Source organism: Mustela nigripes, chromosome 2 (assembly GCF_022355385.1).
Source record: "Mustela nigripes isolate SB6536 chromosome 2, MUSNIG.SB6536, whole genome shotgun sequence".
NCBI classification, from domain to species: domain Eukaryota; kingdom Metazoa; phylum Chordata; class Mammalia; order Carnivora; family Mustelidae; genus Mustela; species Mustela nigripes.
Window position 1 is genome coordinate 120,630,120 of NC_081558.1, and position 16,656 is coordinate 120,646,775.

A 16,656-nucleotide genomic window follows, 5' to 3' on the forward strand; every position below is an offset into this window, starting at 1 on the left:
AACAACAAAATAAAATAAAGGAGAAAGAGATAGAAAGAAGAGGGGAAAAAAAAGAGGAAAGGAAAGGAAAAAAGAAAAAAGGAAATTACACTTTATTCATTCATTCATTCATAGAACAACTATTTGAGAACTTACTGTGTACCAGGCACCGTTTTAGATTCCAGGAAAACATCAGTAACCCTAACAGACAGCCATCCCTCCATGTTTTCTTGGGCCTTACAAATTATAGGGGAAAGACTGGCAGCAAACATAATCAATAAGTATGTTATATAAAATACTGTAAGTGCTATGGTAGTTCAGGGAGGACTCCAGAATGCTTTGGAGGGGTGGGAGTGGCAAACTTAAATTAGGTAGACTGGGTAATTCTCACTGTCAAATATCATGACTGCAGCAGCCTGAGCCAAGAGAGAGTAGTAAGAGATGGGACTAGTTAGGTCAGAGGTCAGATCTTATAAGGCTTTTTAGGCCACCATAAGGACTTTGACTTTTAGGCAGAATGAAATGAGAAGCAGATTACAGCATTAGGTTTTTAAGCAATAACTATGGCTGATATTTTGAGAATAGATTGGGAGCTGGAAGTAGAGCTGGGAACAGGGTGAGCAGATAGAGAAATCATCTTAGGAGGGACAAGAACAGAGCAGAGAAGACAGTGAGATGTGACTGGATTCTGGATCTATGTTGATGGCAGAAAACAAACAGAACTTCCAAATGCAGAGGATGGGCATTGTGAGATAAGGAGAGAAACAAAGGATGACTCCATTGTGTGGGGTCCTGAACAACTGTTAAGATGCCCCAGGTCAGACAAGAGACACACTGTGATTCTTGATGCATAAAGAGAGTCTGGGGCATCTAACTGATTCTGTGACACATTCTTTCATTTTTTTTTTTTTAAAGATTTTATTTATTTATTTGACAGAGAGAGAGAGAGAGATCAAGTAGGCAGAGCAGCAGGCAGAGAGAGAGAGGGAGAAGCAGGCTCCCCACTGAGTGGAGAGCCCAATGCGGGGCTCGATCCCAGGACCCTGGGACCATGACCTGCGCTGAAGGCAGAGGCTTAACCCTCTGAGCCACCCAGGCACCCCTGTGACACATTATTTCTAAACCAGCTTTTGCAGCATCTCAGAGTTTCCATTCTAAGGAATCACAGACAGTGAGAAAGGCCTCACACTCAGGAAACTATCTAAGAATGGTAGCCCCGGAGGCTGGGGGTATAACTCCACACACAGTCTTAAGACTGTTGAGGCTAGAGAACAGAAGGATAAACAAGAACTTTGAAAAACACATCAAATTTATCATTCAGAGAGCTGATAATGGTAAACCAACCAGGAGCAATGCAACCTAAGCGGCAGAAGTCCTAAGGTCTCTGATGCTTGAGTCTGAGTAAAGAAGGGAAGAACAGGAGGGTGCCTGCCAGGGATGCAGGCCCCAGGAGCCTTGGAGAATGTTCTCTTCGGCTCTGCCCTCCAAGAAGAAAGAGAACCTGGAAGCCCAAGATTCTGGCACCCTATTTGAGGAGCAGAGTAAAGCCATTATGCCAAGACACTTTGATTACAATCTGATCTGATGTGATCTTGTGTTTTGCAATTGTTAAAGGTGCTTTTGATGTGTCAAATTATTTAACAAAGTCTATTAAACAGAGATGGCCTTAATGCCTCAGTCCTGCAGAAGCAACCCGAAATCTAAGCCTGTAATGCCTCAAGGTTAAGAAATCAAAATGTAAAGACAACCAACCAGGAATAGCCAGCTAGCTTTCTTAAAAACAAAAACCAAAAACCAAAAAAACAAACAACAACAACAACAAAAAAACAGCCATTTAGGCTATAGCCAATCAAATAATGCCCTTGCTTTGCTTCTGCCTCTTTGTAAAAATCTTGCCCCCCAGCTCCCCTTGGTGGAGCATTTTTAACCACTTCAGGTTTGGCACTGTACAATTCAAATCAATTTTTGGTCAAAGTCTTAAACTTTTTAATATCTCAGTTTATCTTTTAACATATACAATCTCTTTTTATTCCCACAGTAACCTTTTTGAAGTAGATGGTGGTTATTATTATTATTATTCCTGTTTCACAAAACAAACCATACTGAGGCTGGAAGAGATTAAGCAATTAACAAAATATCGCCAATCAATTGTCAAGCTGGAATCCTTTCTAAACATATATTTAGACATCAATATTGTGATCCCTTGATTGCGTCTGGCTTTCTATTTTTAGCTAAACAGTTAGAAAGCCAGGCATCATTAAGGCAATTGGCAGTTGTATTTCAGCTTAGAACTAGTGTAACCAGGCAAAGAATACCACTGATAAGAATACCAGTTGGCCCCTCCATTATCTAAACAGAGACCTAATCAAGTTTTCTATCTCCTTTCTTCACAGGACAAAAAGCAAAGAAAAAGAATATTTATGCTGCTGGTTAAGGCTAGCAACTTAAACAATATAATTTGCTTTTCATAATTCAGTGGTTAAACACAGTTCTTATCATTCCTTGGCCTCATTAACTTTGTTTCTAATCAACACCAAATACATAAACACATACCCCCTGTGAAAATCTTCTACATCACTACATATTTGTGTTTCTATTGGATATGTAATAACAGGTAACTATTATATCTTAAGAATGATTTTGACATTATCAGAACATAATTTACTTTCTTTACTAAAGGAAGTGAGTTGACTTATTGCTTGCTTTTCTTAGAATAAATAACAACAATAATTGAGTACATAGGATCCTTAATGTAGAGTATATAATAGTAGTACAGTGGCATTTTACTGTGATGACAGCGGTTCTATAATATGATTAAAGTATACCTTGTAAACATGATTTATGTTACTTGCATGGTATTTCCAAATAATTATGCCTTTTAAGAGACATTTTATGATTCGAAAGTATTGACTATTATAACACTGTTCAAATGAACTGTGCACTGTTTTCATAAATATGTATAGTTTATGGATGCAATGATTAATTTTTTTCTAATGGGATTTTCCTGACAGATGAACTTTGAACATAATATGAGACATTTTACTCTTTGTGCACTCATGTACACTATTCACAGTTAAAGGACATTTATCTGTATTGTATTTTCCTTTCACTCTTGCCAAATAAAGCATTTGGCTGGGAAATAGTCCTTCTGCTGAACTATCTTGCTCCTCAATACATCTGTTTGACTAAAACACCCATTTAGCCATAGTTTTGCTCTGCTTCCAGGACTAGCTGCTCTAAAGTGTGAAAGAAGTCTGATGTACATGTCTGCCAGTCTAATCTCATTACCAGCAACTCTCTGCAGCAAAACTAAATAAATTGTACCTCCTCTATCTGAAATTTCAAGCTTATAGAGCTGTTTCGAGGATACAATAAGATAATTAATAATGTAGAAGCATGTACCCAGTACAAGACCTGGCACATGCATGCTCAATAAATATTAATTTTCCTTTCTGCACTGCTTCTAGTTCCTAAAGCTGAGTCTTCCAATCACCCCAATGCACACTCCCGAGAGTAGCCCGTTGATTTTAGTGATGATCGTCATCAACCTTGTCTAGGAAGGCTAAATTCATTCTTTTGAGATGATTTTCATAAAAAATAAATGGTACTAACCCTGAGGATGGCTGAATTGAGGTCAAACAGAGTTATAAAATAAATAATAAAAGTGAGGAAAAATTCAAATGATAGACTAGGAGACACATAGGCAATTGATGGTTAAATTCCTTGAAAGGAAGAAATAGAGATAGAAAGATTAGAAAAAGGATTAATAAAGAAGACTAGAAAGAGGAGGTTCACAGGGACTAGAAGAATATAAGAGGAAAGTGAAAGAAAAAGAACCAAAGAAAAAGAACCATATCAACTCCAATAAAATTTATTTTATGCTTGGCACATGGGTTACTATGTGAAGGCTCTCTGAAGAATGACTATCTTTTTTCAGCATTTCTCAAAATACTGTCTGTACCTATATTCAATAGGATAAGATGCAATTATTAGGATACTTTGGTTGAGAATACGTATTGTACATAGTGCAGCAACTTTTTATTTTTTATTTTTCTAAAGATTTTATTTATTTATTTGACAGAGAGAGAGAGAGAAAGACAGATCACAACTAGGCAGAGAGGCAGGCAGAGAGAAAGGAAGGAAGCAGGCTCCCCACTTAGCAGAGAGCCTGATGCGATCCCAGGACCCTGAGACCATGACCTGAGCTGAACACAGAGGCTTAATCCACTGAGACACCCAAGCACCCCAATAGTGCAGCAACTTAACCTATAAATCTTTTGCTCAACTAGTACTATTTCTTAGACAGCCTTATTTCCAGGGTCTTATTTTGTAGATTTTTAAAATTCTTATTTCTTTTTCAGACATTTTCATTTTAAGGAACAATGCCTGAGTATAATGGACTTATCCAACTGTATGCCCATGTTCAAAAGGTGATATTGGACAGAGGACAGAAGTTTACAACTATAATTCAATTCCCTTCATCCTAGTAAAATGCTTAAGAAAATAGAATGGCCACAGAAGATAACAAAGTATCAAGTGGCAATCTCAGAATGTTATGTTAAATCTCTACCTATGTTTCCCACATAAAATTCTCTAAGACTAACATCAGAATCTCACCGAGAAAAATTTTGAGTCTGACCTAAATTTACGGTTTATTTTTTAGGTTAAAAGAAATCAGTAATTTCAAGTAAAACCAATAATTTGGTGAATATGTGGACACAAATAAATTATTTTTAATGAAGCAATGCATCTATAAGAACAACTATCTTTTTCAACATGATGAAAAGATCTTTTGGAGAAATTTCTGAACATGCCACATGACAGTTGATACAGAACTTTGAAAGATTATCTCAAAGGGAACTGTGAGCTGTATTGCTATACTTAATACTTCTTGAGATACTGACAGATTAAAGGACCACCATTCCATAGGCCATGGCCTTCTTTGCCAACTGCACAGATTTTCTGAGTTACTTAAAAAGCTTTTGCCTAACTAAACTCTATGTCTTTGGTCTATGGATACATATTTGAAGTTAACAATTTTCATGATTTTATCTTCTGAGACACATTTGATGATCAGAAATTTAGTACTGAACAGCAGACTCTTGAAAACTTCAGATTTAAGGAGCCTCCTGTGCAAATTGAAGTATTCACTGAATAAAAAATTATTGTAATTTTAACAGACTTAGAATTTAATGATTAACATTCACGCTGAGATTTTTTAGATGTTGGCTAATGTTGGCTAATACATGTGCCTTACATAAGTATATTTTACTTTCCCTAATTCTTTCTTACTGAAAAGTGAGTAATTTTTTTCTTTTCTAACAGTATTTCATGCTTAGATTCAGCAATATTGTATTAGAAATTTTGCATCTCTAAGCATGAGATGGGACTTTTTGTGGATGATTTTTTGTTTTTTTTAGGATTTACACTGAATACATATGTACTAAAGTTTATATACAATAACACTCTAATCTTCAAGGTAATAACTATTCCAATTTCATAGATTGTAGGGCTTTGTATCAATGGAATCATACAATATATATGCTTGTGTCTGGCTTCTTTCTCAAATCATAACATTTGATGTTGCATGTACCAATAGATTGTTCCTTTTTATTTCTAAGTAGCATTCCATCCTATGAGTAAACTACAATTTACTTACCTGTTCTTCTACTGCCAGATATTAGATTGTTTGGGCTATTTTGAATAAAGCTCTCATGAACATGCTTTGTATAGATGTATTTTTAAAGTATTTTTTTTAAAGATTTTAAAGCAGGCTCTATTTGACAGACCACAAGTAGGCAGAGAGGCAGGCAGAGAGAGGAAGAAGCAGGCTCCCCACTGAGCAGAGAGCCTGATGCGGGGCTCGATCCTAGGATCATGACCTGAGCCGAAGGCAAAGGCTTTAACCCACTGAGCCACCCAGGTGCCCTGTAAAGATGTATTTTTATTTCTCTGGGACAAATACCTAGTTTTGGGATTACTGGGTAATATGGTAGATATATGTTTATCTTTATAAGAAATTGCCAAAACATGATTTCAAGTGGTGGTACCATTTTACACTATCACCAGTGAAGTACGAGAATTCCAGTTCCTCAAAAAACTGCATAGTGCTGACAGTATACACACACACACACACACACACACACACACACGTGTATATATATATATATATATATAATATAAATAATATACATACACACATATGCATACATACATACATCAAGATTTTAAAAATACATATCTATCACATTTGCCTATGAAATATTGATTATATTTATCTTTTGTTTCCATTATATTTGCCCTTTGGGTCTCTCTATTTTTCCCTATAGATCACTTTCTTTTAGCATGGAAACTCACTTTAACATTTCTGTTTGGGAAGGAGTTAAAAGTTAATTCAGCAGGCCTGAATTGTTCAAACCTAGCACATTTCACTCCTGAGAGATGAGCTCTAAGCCCTTGGAATGTTCTGCCTGAGTCTTTTGTATGCCTGAGGTCCTAGGTCATAAACTTTCCAGTAGTTTATGCTAACAGTGTGATTTATTGTGAACTCCATGCTGAGGTCTGATTCTTGATGTGACTCCAGTGATGTCTTTATGTCCAGATGCCAGTGGTCCAAACCATGAGTGATGCCTATCTGTTTTATAGCCTAAATGCCAGTTTTCTGTTGTTTTGTTTTGCTTTGGCTGCTTGGAATAATCTTTACCCTCAGTCCTATGCCTGGTTTTCTGAGCTTCGGGAGACTTCTTTCTGCATGGCTGCCCTGCTCTAAACTTCAACAGGTACCACCTTGCACAGGTTGATAACTTGGAGTACCTGGGTAGAGTTCTCTCAGTTTACCTACCTGCCTCCATACATCCAGCAATCACTGTTTTGTACTCACGAAAAGTCTGAGTGCCTCAGAGGACGTTTCCTCTTATATCCTCCCTTGCCTCTAGCCACTGGCAGCTCCCTTTCTGTGCTCAGTGAAGATCTGGAGCACATCAGAGAGATTTCTCTCAGCAAACCTAACTCAGGTTTCAGCAGCTGGTCTTGCATGCACATGGTGAATATCTGGTATGTTTTGAAGGTATTTCTCACAACCGATCTACCCTGCCTCCAGCTTTTGGTGTCCGACCTTGTGTGCTCAGGGAGGATCTATGGGAACAGCCGAGGCTACTGGAATTCAAAATCATCATGCCATCCCAAGGGGTCTGTTAAAAGTTTATTAATTCTTCTGATTTTTTCCTCCCCCATGTCTTTCCTAGATCCCTCCTCATCTTGTCATTCTGCCATGACCGAAGCAGCTCTTTTCCCCTCAGAAAGGACCTACCAGTTCTTAGATTTCAGTTTACTTAGTCTTATTTGCAGCCTCAGAGCTCTGAAAGATTTTTATCTAAGATTTTTAAAAACTGTGATTTTATAACTTATCTCACATATTCTCACAGTTAGGGTGGGAGCAAAGTCCCCTGCAACTTCCACATCCCAAGTGGAAACAGAATTCCCATATGTAAGTTTTATATAATAAAAATAGAAGGTGTAAGAAAACAAATATTCATTTATTTATTCATTCATGAAATATTATTGAGTGGCCTCTAGGTACCAGATATTAGAAATACAGCAATGAATAAAACCACCCAAATTCTCTCCTCTCAAGGAGTTTATAGTCTACTGGGAAAAGAAATGATATACAAAAATTAAGATATATATATATAGATATATATATATATATATATATATATATCTATATATATATATATAGTGTTAATGATAAGTCCTAAAGAGAAAAAAAATAAAGCTCTGAAGGAAACATAAAATGTCAAGATGGTGTTTCATATTTCAAATATTGGAGCCAGGAATTTTTCATTTGGGTGCTTTTGAGTAAAGATCTAAAGAAAGGATATTATGTCAAACCTATGACCCCTTTCAATCAGAAAATTGGACATTGGATAGCTCTATCTGCCAAGGTCCTAGGAACTGCTCTGTGATGTGCACTGTTGTTCTCCCAGGCTTCCGACAACACAACCATCTCCCCATACAATCAGGCATATACAGGTATAAATTAAAGAGCAACATAGATACTATCATGCTTGAATATTTACAAATAATAAGAAAAAGAAAGTTAAAACACAGTGCTGTGAAACAATGCACATAAGAAGAGATATCCAACATATTGCTGTGATGTTTATAAATTAATATTCTTGACCCAGAATTTGATATTCTGGAATTTATTCTAAGAAACTATAAAACACTGCAGATTTGCTACTCCATGACTGAAGCCCGGAAAGCGAGTGATCACTTTGCCACATGCTGAGACCTAGCTGCCACCAAGTGCACACACCTGTATGAGGTTAGTAAGATGAACATAATGTAACGCAGCCTCTGCTGCTTCTGCTATGAGAAGAGAGTCACAGAGGTGCTTGCTGGTCCTCCTTGTGTGGTAAAGAGAGGTGATTCTGGCCTTGAGGTCTTCAAGGTGCAGAGTGTGGGGCACAACATTTCCCTCTGTATTATGGCTGTGGCAATGTGATCCTAAAGCCAATAACTATGAGCTCACTGGAACTTAGCAGAAGTACTGAGCTTTAGATTGAGTAATTTGGGCTGTAGCTTCTTGAACCCTAAGCTTTTTTTTCATGCAGGCATAGAAATGCCCCTGGAAGGTCTCTATTATCATGTTCTCTAAGTCATGCCTGGAAGACCTAGAGGTGGCTCCTGTGGTCTTTCTGAACCCTTTGTAACAACCATTCCATATCAGAAACCTATTTCTGCTTAAAGAAATGCCTTTTGTTACATGAACTGTCTAGTGACTAATAAAGGGACTAACTGGAAAGAGGCAACTGGTATGTACAACCTAATACAGAGTAGCAATGTTAATTAAAAAAATAACCCTTTGCACAGTATATGAATGTTCTTTAAAAAGGAACTGGTTAACAAATATTTATATAATATGAAATATTATATATTTCAAATACCAAAATACCAAGTGGAGTATTTTGAAAAAGATTTTCAAATCTTTGGTATTTTGAAAAAGATTTCAACCCTACAGAAAATTTATAAGTATATTGCAATAAATTATCCTATACTTACTTTCATTTGATTCACTCATGTACAAAGATATTAAAATATATACATATATAGTTATATGTAAACTATAATGTTTTAAGAGAAAAAAATGCAGATATAATTTCCTTTGGTAACAATAAATCTATACACATTACACAAAGGAAAATATTCTCAGTGGTTTTCTCTGAGCAAAATTATAGATGATCGATTTTACTTTTGCCCATGTAATGTTGATAGTTTTTCTATGAAGAGCAAAATAAAGTAATGAAAGGAGCTAGATTTAGTCTTGAAGAATTCTTTGTAATGTATGTAGTTATTTATCAAATTCTTATTCCTAGGATAAAGTGAAAATGCCCATCACCTTTGTGAATTTTCCCCAAGCAAGAGCCTGTCACCCTATTTTGGGATCATGCAATATCTTATCATCTTCTTAACCTATAATTACCTATTGAATATTATTGAAACTTGCTTAACATTTTGGATGACATGCCATATACAACTAGAAGATATGTCCTTTTATTTCAAAGATGACTAAGCTTCATGTAAAATATGATTTAGAAATTAATATCCTTCATTCAATTTCTAAAATTTTCAAACTAAGTAATTCTGTATTACTTTACTTTCAAAAAGCACATTGCAGAAAAGGGTAGCAGTTCTGATGCTGTGATTCTAAACTAGCTTTTCTTTATAATCCTGTCTAGATTCATGTCTATTTCAGTTTTACATCTGGGCTACTGCCTTCTTTAATGCTTTCTGTGGCTGCCATTGACTGCTCCAGAGAAATGAGTGGGAAGGACTTCAGGGTGAGATGGTTATCATAGATGAGTGTCTACATCTGCTCTCGGTATTTACGCATTACACTGCCATAGAAAACAGTTGTAAACATCAACACTGGACTTAAAGTCGTCATGGTCTCTTATACTCACCAACTGTTAATATGTAACATATAAAATATAGCTTATGCATTTAGAGCCAGAATTTGTAAAGGCTCAATAAATAGATAAATAAACAATAAACATGAAAGTTAACAACCCAGAAACTAATTGCAGTCCCTGATGTATGTTATGTAACTACACAAACAAACACAACTAAATAGAGGATGAATTCATGTGTAAATTACTCTATAAATAAAGACTTGCTGGATCAACCACCCATAAAAAACATTCAATCCCCCTTCACAACATCTGCACAATGTTTGAGCACCTTAAGATAATTCATCCTATTTGAGAATTCTTCCATAGACCAAATTGAAATGATTTTTCTACTCCTTAGAGAGATGCAGAAAATGGTTATCAGGAGTATTGTTGGTTCAGGGTTAAAATAGCTTAATTTCTTCTGCTGTTCAATTTACTTTATCACCCTGCTCTTAAAATTATAATTTTCCTACTAAAAATTATAGTTAACAGTAGTTACTGTGGAGAGATTAGTGTCAAATTATAGGATGCTTAAGGCTATAAATTTGCAGTGAAATTCCAGATCAAAGGGAAGGAATAATCCGTGCCTTCAAGTCTTATCAGCACCATATATTGAGGTGTGTTTCTGAAAAAGTGCATGTGAATTGTAGATCTTGCCCTCTGAAGAAATCCATTTTCAAAGTGAAGGGATTGAATACTTAGTTAAGTTTCTGTAAAAATTCCAACTTTTAGGTGCATATAGGGTTTGTTTAAAGCAGCATTTCCATGACTATTTTCACAAGATGCCTGGAAGAGAATGGTTCTAGAACAGAACAAGTTTGAGAAAGACTGAATGTTCTGTTTACCTCTGGACCTTTGCTATGCATCAGTTACATACTGAAGGCTCTGTTTAGTACATCTCTCACAACACACACTGGGAAATACGAATTTAATGCAAGATTCATGATTATTTGTTCAACCATTCATTTAATATTATTACATCAATTTCCTTTTGCTTCAGAGTTCACTTTTTTTAGCAAAGCATTTATTTCATTTGTTATTTTGACCAAAAGCCTATTTATATTTTTCATTTTAGATTGTGTTTTAAAATCATTTAAATTATATATGTTTAAAATGTACAAAATGAGGAATTCATATACTTATATGTTATAAAATTATTATCCAGATCAAGATAATGAACACATCCATCACCGCAGATAGTGAACATAGGTAACTGTGTATGTGTGTGTGTGTGTGTATAACGCTTCAGATCTACTCTAAAAAACTTTGAAGTATACAGTACTATATTATCAACTCTAGTCACCACACTGTACATTAGTTCAGTGTCATTCTTTTTTTTACATTTGAGCCAATTTTCCAGCACCATTTATTTAAGATTATGTTTGATACCCTGTCAATAATTGGTTGTCCATACATGCGTGGTTGATGTCTGTACTCTCTGTTCTGTTTCAGTGCCTTATGTGCCTATTTTAAAGCCAGTACCATGCTGTTGTTTTGTTTTGTTTGTTTGTTTGTTTGTTTTAATTTTATGTATTTACTTAGAGAGAGGGAGAGAGCACAAGCAGGAGAAGCAGCAGAGGGAGGAGAAGCATGCTCTCCACTGAGCAGGGAACTCGACTTGGGGCTGGCTGGATCCCAGGACCCCAGGATCATGACATGAGGGGAAGGCAGCCAGCTAACTGACTGAGCCACCCAGGTGCCCCAACTGTTTTGGTTAATATATATAGCTTTGTAATATAGCTTGAAATCAGGGAATGTGATACTCCCAGGCATGTTTTTCTTTTTTTCTTTGTTAGGATCACTTTGGCTATTTGAGGTCTGTTGTGGCTCCATATAAATTTTAGGATTGTTTTTTTCTGTATCTGCAAAAAAATGCCCTTGAAATTTTGACAGAGATCTCATTTAATCTGTAGACCACTTTGCAAAGCATGTGCATTTTTAATAATAGTATTTTTTTCTTATCTAAGAACATGAATTATCTTTCCATTTATGTGTCTTCTTCTATACTTTTCATCAATGTCTTATAATTTTCAGTGTATAGCTCTTTCACCTTTTTTATTAAATTCATTCCTAAGTATGTGATTGTTTTCAGTGCTACTGCAAATGGAATTGCTTTTATTTATTTTTTAAAGATGTTATTTATTTATCAGAAACATAGAGAGTGAAAGAGAGAGCACTTTTGTGAGCAAGAGTGGGGGTGAGGTGGGGGCAGTGCTGGTGGGGAAGCAGACTCCCTGTTGAGCAGGGAACCTTGATCTGGGTTTGATCGAGGACTCAATCATGATCGTGACCTGAGCTAAAGGCAGATGCTCAAACCACTGAACTTCCCAGATATCCTAATGGCATTGCTTTTAAATTTCTCTTTCAGACAATTCACTGTTAGTATATAGAAACAAATTATTTACTAAGGAACAAAGTGAGTCATTCAAATACAAAATATCAACATAAATACAAAGTTGGTTAAGATGCTTCTTAAAAATATAACTAACAAACAAAAGCAAAGGAGTCATAATTTATACAACTTATTTGGGGTAAACACTTAGCAATAGAAACTAAATTTATCCCAGAAGTTATATTTGAAAAAGTTTTTGTTTGTTTGTTTGTTTGTTTGTTTGTAAGTAGGCTCCATGCTGGGCACGGATCCCAAAGCAGGACCCAAGTTTATGACCTTGAGATCAAGACCTCAACTGAGATTAAGAGTCAGATGTATAACTGACTGAGCCACCCCGGCACTCCTAAAAAGATGGTTTGTGTAAGGAATAAAATATCTTCGTAAGATCCACTTTTTCAGAAGAAAACTCTTTCTTGAAAACAATTTCCACTGATCCTTAAGTGTACAATAAAGGATGCATAGATCAATCTAAGAAACTAATAAAATATGAAGGTTCTAAAGACTGATAAAATGTCTTTGCAAGTAAAGTTATTGATATTCTATTATAATGTTCCTTTATAAAAAAAGATTTATTTATACATTTGAGGCAGGGAGGGGCAGAGGGAGAGGGAGAGAATCTCCAGGACACTCCCTGCTGAGCATGGAGGTTGACATGGGGTTTGATCTTATGACCCTGAGATCATGATCTGAGCCAAAAATCAAGAGTCAGATGCTGAACCAACTGAGCCACCCATGCACCTTCATTCCTTTTATTTTTTCAAAGAAACATTCTAAATCTTTTTTTTTCTTTTTAATTCCACTAGTGTTAAATTATTTTAAATTATATAAATTACTGTGAGGTTTTGTTACTTTTAGTTCTCTTCACCTTTATATGCTTTTATTTGAATTTGTAATAATCCTTTTTTTTTAAGATTTTATTTATTTATTTGACAGACAGAGATCACAAGTAGGCAGAGAGGCAGACAAAGAGAGAGGGGAAGCAGGCTCCCGGCTGAGCAGAGAGCCTGATGCAGGGCTCAATCCCAGGACCCTGGGATTATGACTTGAGCTGAAGGCAGAGGCTTTAATCCATTGAGCCATCTAGGTATGCCCTAATCCTACCTTTCTAATTTGTCCTATAGAACACACATATGTTCTCTCTCAACTGAAAGGATATTTTCTTTGAGTAAATTAGAATTTATATACTAATTCTTAGATTAGTACAGAAACATTTTAACTATCAAATAAAAAGATTCCTCCCCCAAGCAGATAGGAAAGTATATCTTCCATGTTAATATTCATTATTGATAAACTATGCTATATTTTTAGAAAATTAGGTTTAAATGTTAATATTTGCATCTCTCTAAGATGTGCCAAGATATTTTAAAAAGCAGTATATTTTCAGACATTTCTATAGATAGATATTTCTTTAGATTTGATAGTCCTTAATAGTTTGTTATTTCTATTTGCTTATGAATTTCAATGATTACTTATCTTCCAGAGTTCTCAAAATACAAATATGGTAAAATGCAGGAAGGAAAAGATAAATTTTAAAATAACCCTTTCCAGTGGCCAGATACTTGAGCTCACACTTTCTTTCTGATCACTCAGTTGTACAGAAATATCTTAACTTTCTAAGAGAGACATCTGCTGCTGAATTTTTTCTTTTGATTTTTTTTCAAGGCAGGTAAGAGAGTCACAGAATGCAAAGCAGTACAAAGCACATGAGGAATTCACTTACAGAACTGGATATAATTTAGGGCATGCACACTGGGGTTTTGCTGATCTCAAATGTACAGATTTATCTATTTCATCTTTCATAATGTCTTCTTTATTATACTACATATGGAAATGTCAATGAAAACTATTAAACTAGAAAATACTTTATGAAAGTCATAAAATGTTAGTTTGCATTACAATTCAATCAGGCATTATGGTTAAACTAAAGCACTGTTCATTATTTAGCTCAGTTTCTATGATACTCAATGGAAATTCTGTAGGCATCTAAAAGGTCATTTCTAATATACACCAATAACCCTTCAGGTTGGGGGAAAACCACCCCCAGTGGTCACATTATTACTTTCATTCTGAGAAATAACACATATCATTTTATCTGTAGTATATGTCATAAAAAGAATGCAAAAATAAAATTGAACTCAACTAATAAACAGGAGAGATGTTCTGAAAACCTCTTTGAAATAGGCCAGAAAGGACTAAATTTTTTTTTAAGATTTTATTTATTTAATTATTTGAGAGAGAGAGAGAGAGAGCATGAGTGCACTTGAGAAAGGGGAGGACAGAGGGAGAGACTCTCTAGCAGACTCTCTGTGGAGGGTATAGTCTGACTTTGGGATTAACCTCAGGGACCCTGAGCGGAAATCAAGAGTCAGATGCTTAACCGACTAAACCATCCAGGAGCCCCCAGAGTGAATAAGAAAAAAATTTTTTTAAATAAAAAACAATTGGGGGCACCTGGGTGGCTCAGTGAGTTAAGCTTCTCAGGGTCCTGGGATTAGCCCCGCATCAGGCTCTCTGTTCAGCAGGGAGCCTGTTTCCCCCTCTCTGCCTCCTTTCTGCCTACTTGTGATCTCTGTCTGTCAAATAAAGAAATAAAATCTTAAATAAATGAATAAATAAATATTTTTTGAATGTCTCTTGAGACATTATCACAAGCCACATGATTTTTTTTTCAAGTTATTCTATAGGAAAATGTGTGCTATTCTTTCCCATAAGTATTTTTAAATAATATTTTCTAAATATCTTAGAATTAGTTATCACTATATTCTAGGAACTAGACATAGATCCTGCTTTTTGGGTGCTTACAATGTTGTCTAGAAGATAGAGCAGGTCTCAAATCTGCTCAAACCATGAGCGAGGAGGAAGTCTAAAGTAATGAAGTCTACCAAAAAGTATCAAAATTAACAGAATTGGGAATTTGAGAACTAAATTCAATTTTTAAAAAACAAATTTATAATTTTACATATGTTCTCTATAACTGTAAGATTCTATCTACACCTATCACCATAGTAAGTACAGAATTGGTTAAAAGAACATTGATGAAAAATATAAGTGACAGATTATTACTTAAAACAGATAGTTTGGGGCATATTAAATACAAATGAAAACATCAAGACAATTTATATAATTTCTCAAATTATAGAGAAATAGGCATTTCATTAAATAATAAATAATTTTATTATATATAATAATATATTATATATGTGTGTGTGTATATATATATATATGTATATATATAAAATATCATTTTTTTAAAAAGTAGTCCATCTTACCTCTATTACCAGTTGCCGAAGAGATGGTGAGGCTATGGAATGTAGACTTGAGTTACCCCTTATGGGACTATGGAGACTAACATAAGCCACGACATTTCTCTGTAGAACTTTCCTGAAATCCTGAAACCAAAACAAATAAACAAACAAAGAACCATTAAATAAAAGAAAAAAATTTTACTTTATCAACTCCCTACTTAAAATCATTATATTGCCAAAAAAAAAATCATTACATTGTACAATTACTGTTTTAAAAAAATGTACTCTATTAGAGTGTACAAAGGTCATAAAAGGATTTTAAATAAAAGGGATAAGGAGTTACATATCACACATGACAAAATATTTTTAAACATGTTCCTGAAGAAAGTCAAATCTTAAAAGAAAATGTTCTTAAAAGGCTAAGCTAGTATAAGATTCGACTTTAGAGTACAGATAGAACGTTTGCTCTAGCCACAGAACTTTATTTTATAGTTACTGAATTATAGTTACTGAATGGGTAAACTACTTCAGTGATTAATCAAACTAGGCCTTTCCTCTGAGACAGTGAGCTAATTTTTACATGCAGTAGCTCTTTATTCTGAGCAAAATGGAGCATAATACAACTTTGTCCCTGCACATATTACCTGAAATAAAACCTGATACATTTTATGCACATGAGTAGCATAAAATGATGTCAGCAGAATAGTTCTACTTCTTTGCTGAGCCCTATCCCCCAAAACTGAAGAACACTGTGCCTATTAATAAGGTGCTGCTAAGACAGCCTTCTGTTATGTTCCTCCTTTTTTGCATAAATATGTAATGACTAGTCATCATGATGACAATTCTATAAAAATGGCCTAAAAACTGTCATGCTTTGGTCATAGGACCTTACCTTTCTTCCTCTAACATATGACACGTAAGACGTCAAGAGCCTGTCTTCTTGGCAAATCAGCATGTGACTCCTATTTTAAGTTGAAAATTCAGCTACACCTCTATAAGAGAGGTGAAGACTTTTCATTTAAAATGAATAAGTATTTCAGGGGCACCTGTGTAACTCAGTGGGTTAAAGCCTCTACCTTGGGCTCAG

General features: G+C 35.2%; 1 protein-coding gene across 2 annotated transcripts in view; it reads right to left on the reverse strand.

The window, feature by feature from the left end:
- NAALADL2 (N-acetylated alpha-linked acidic dipeptidase like 2) overlaps positions 1-16,656 on the reverse strand; it is a 1,087,900-nt gene that overhangs the window by 290,444 nt on the left and 780,800 nt on the right. For both annotated transcript variants that reach the window (XM_059391522.1, XM_059391521.1), the window contains one exon: positions 15,594-15,713. In XM_059391522.1, the coding sequence (XP_059247505.1) occupies positions 15,594-15,713 (120 nt within the window). The remainder of the gene's footprint in view (positions 1-15,593; positions 15,714-16,656) is intronic.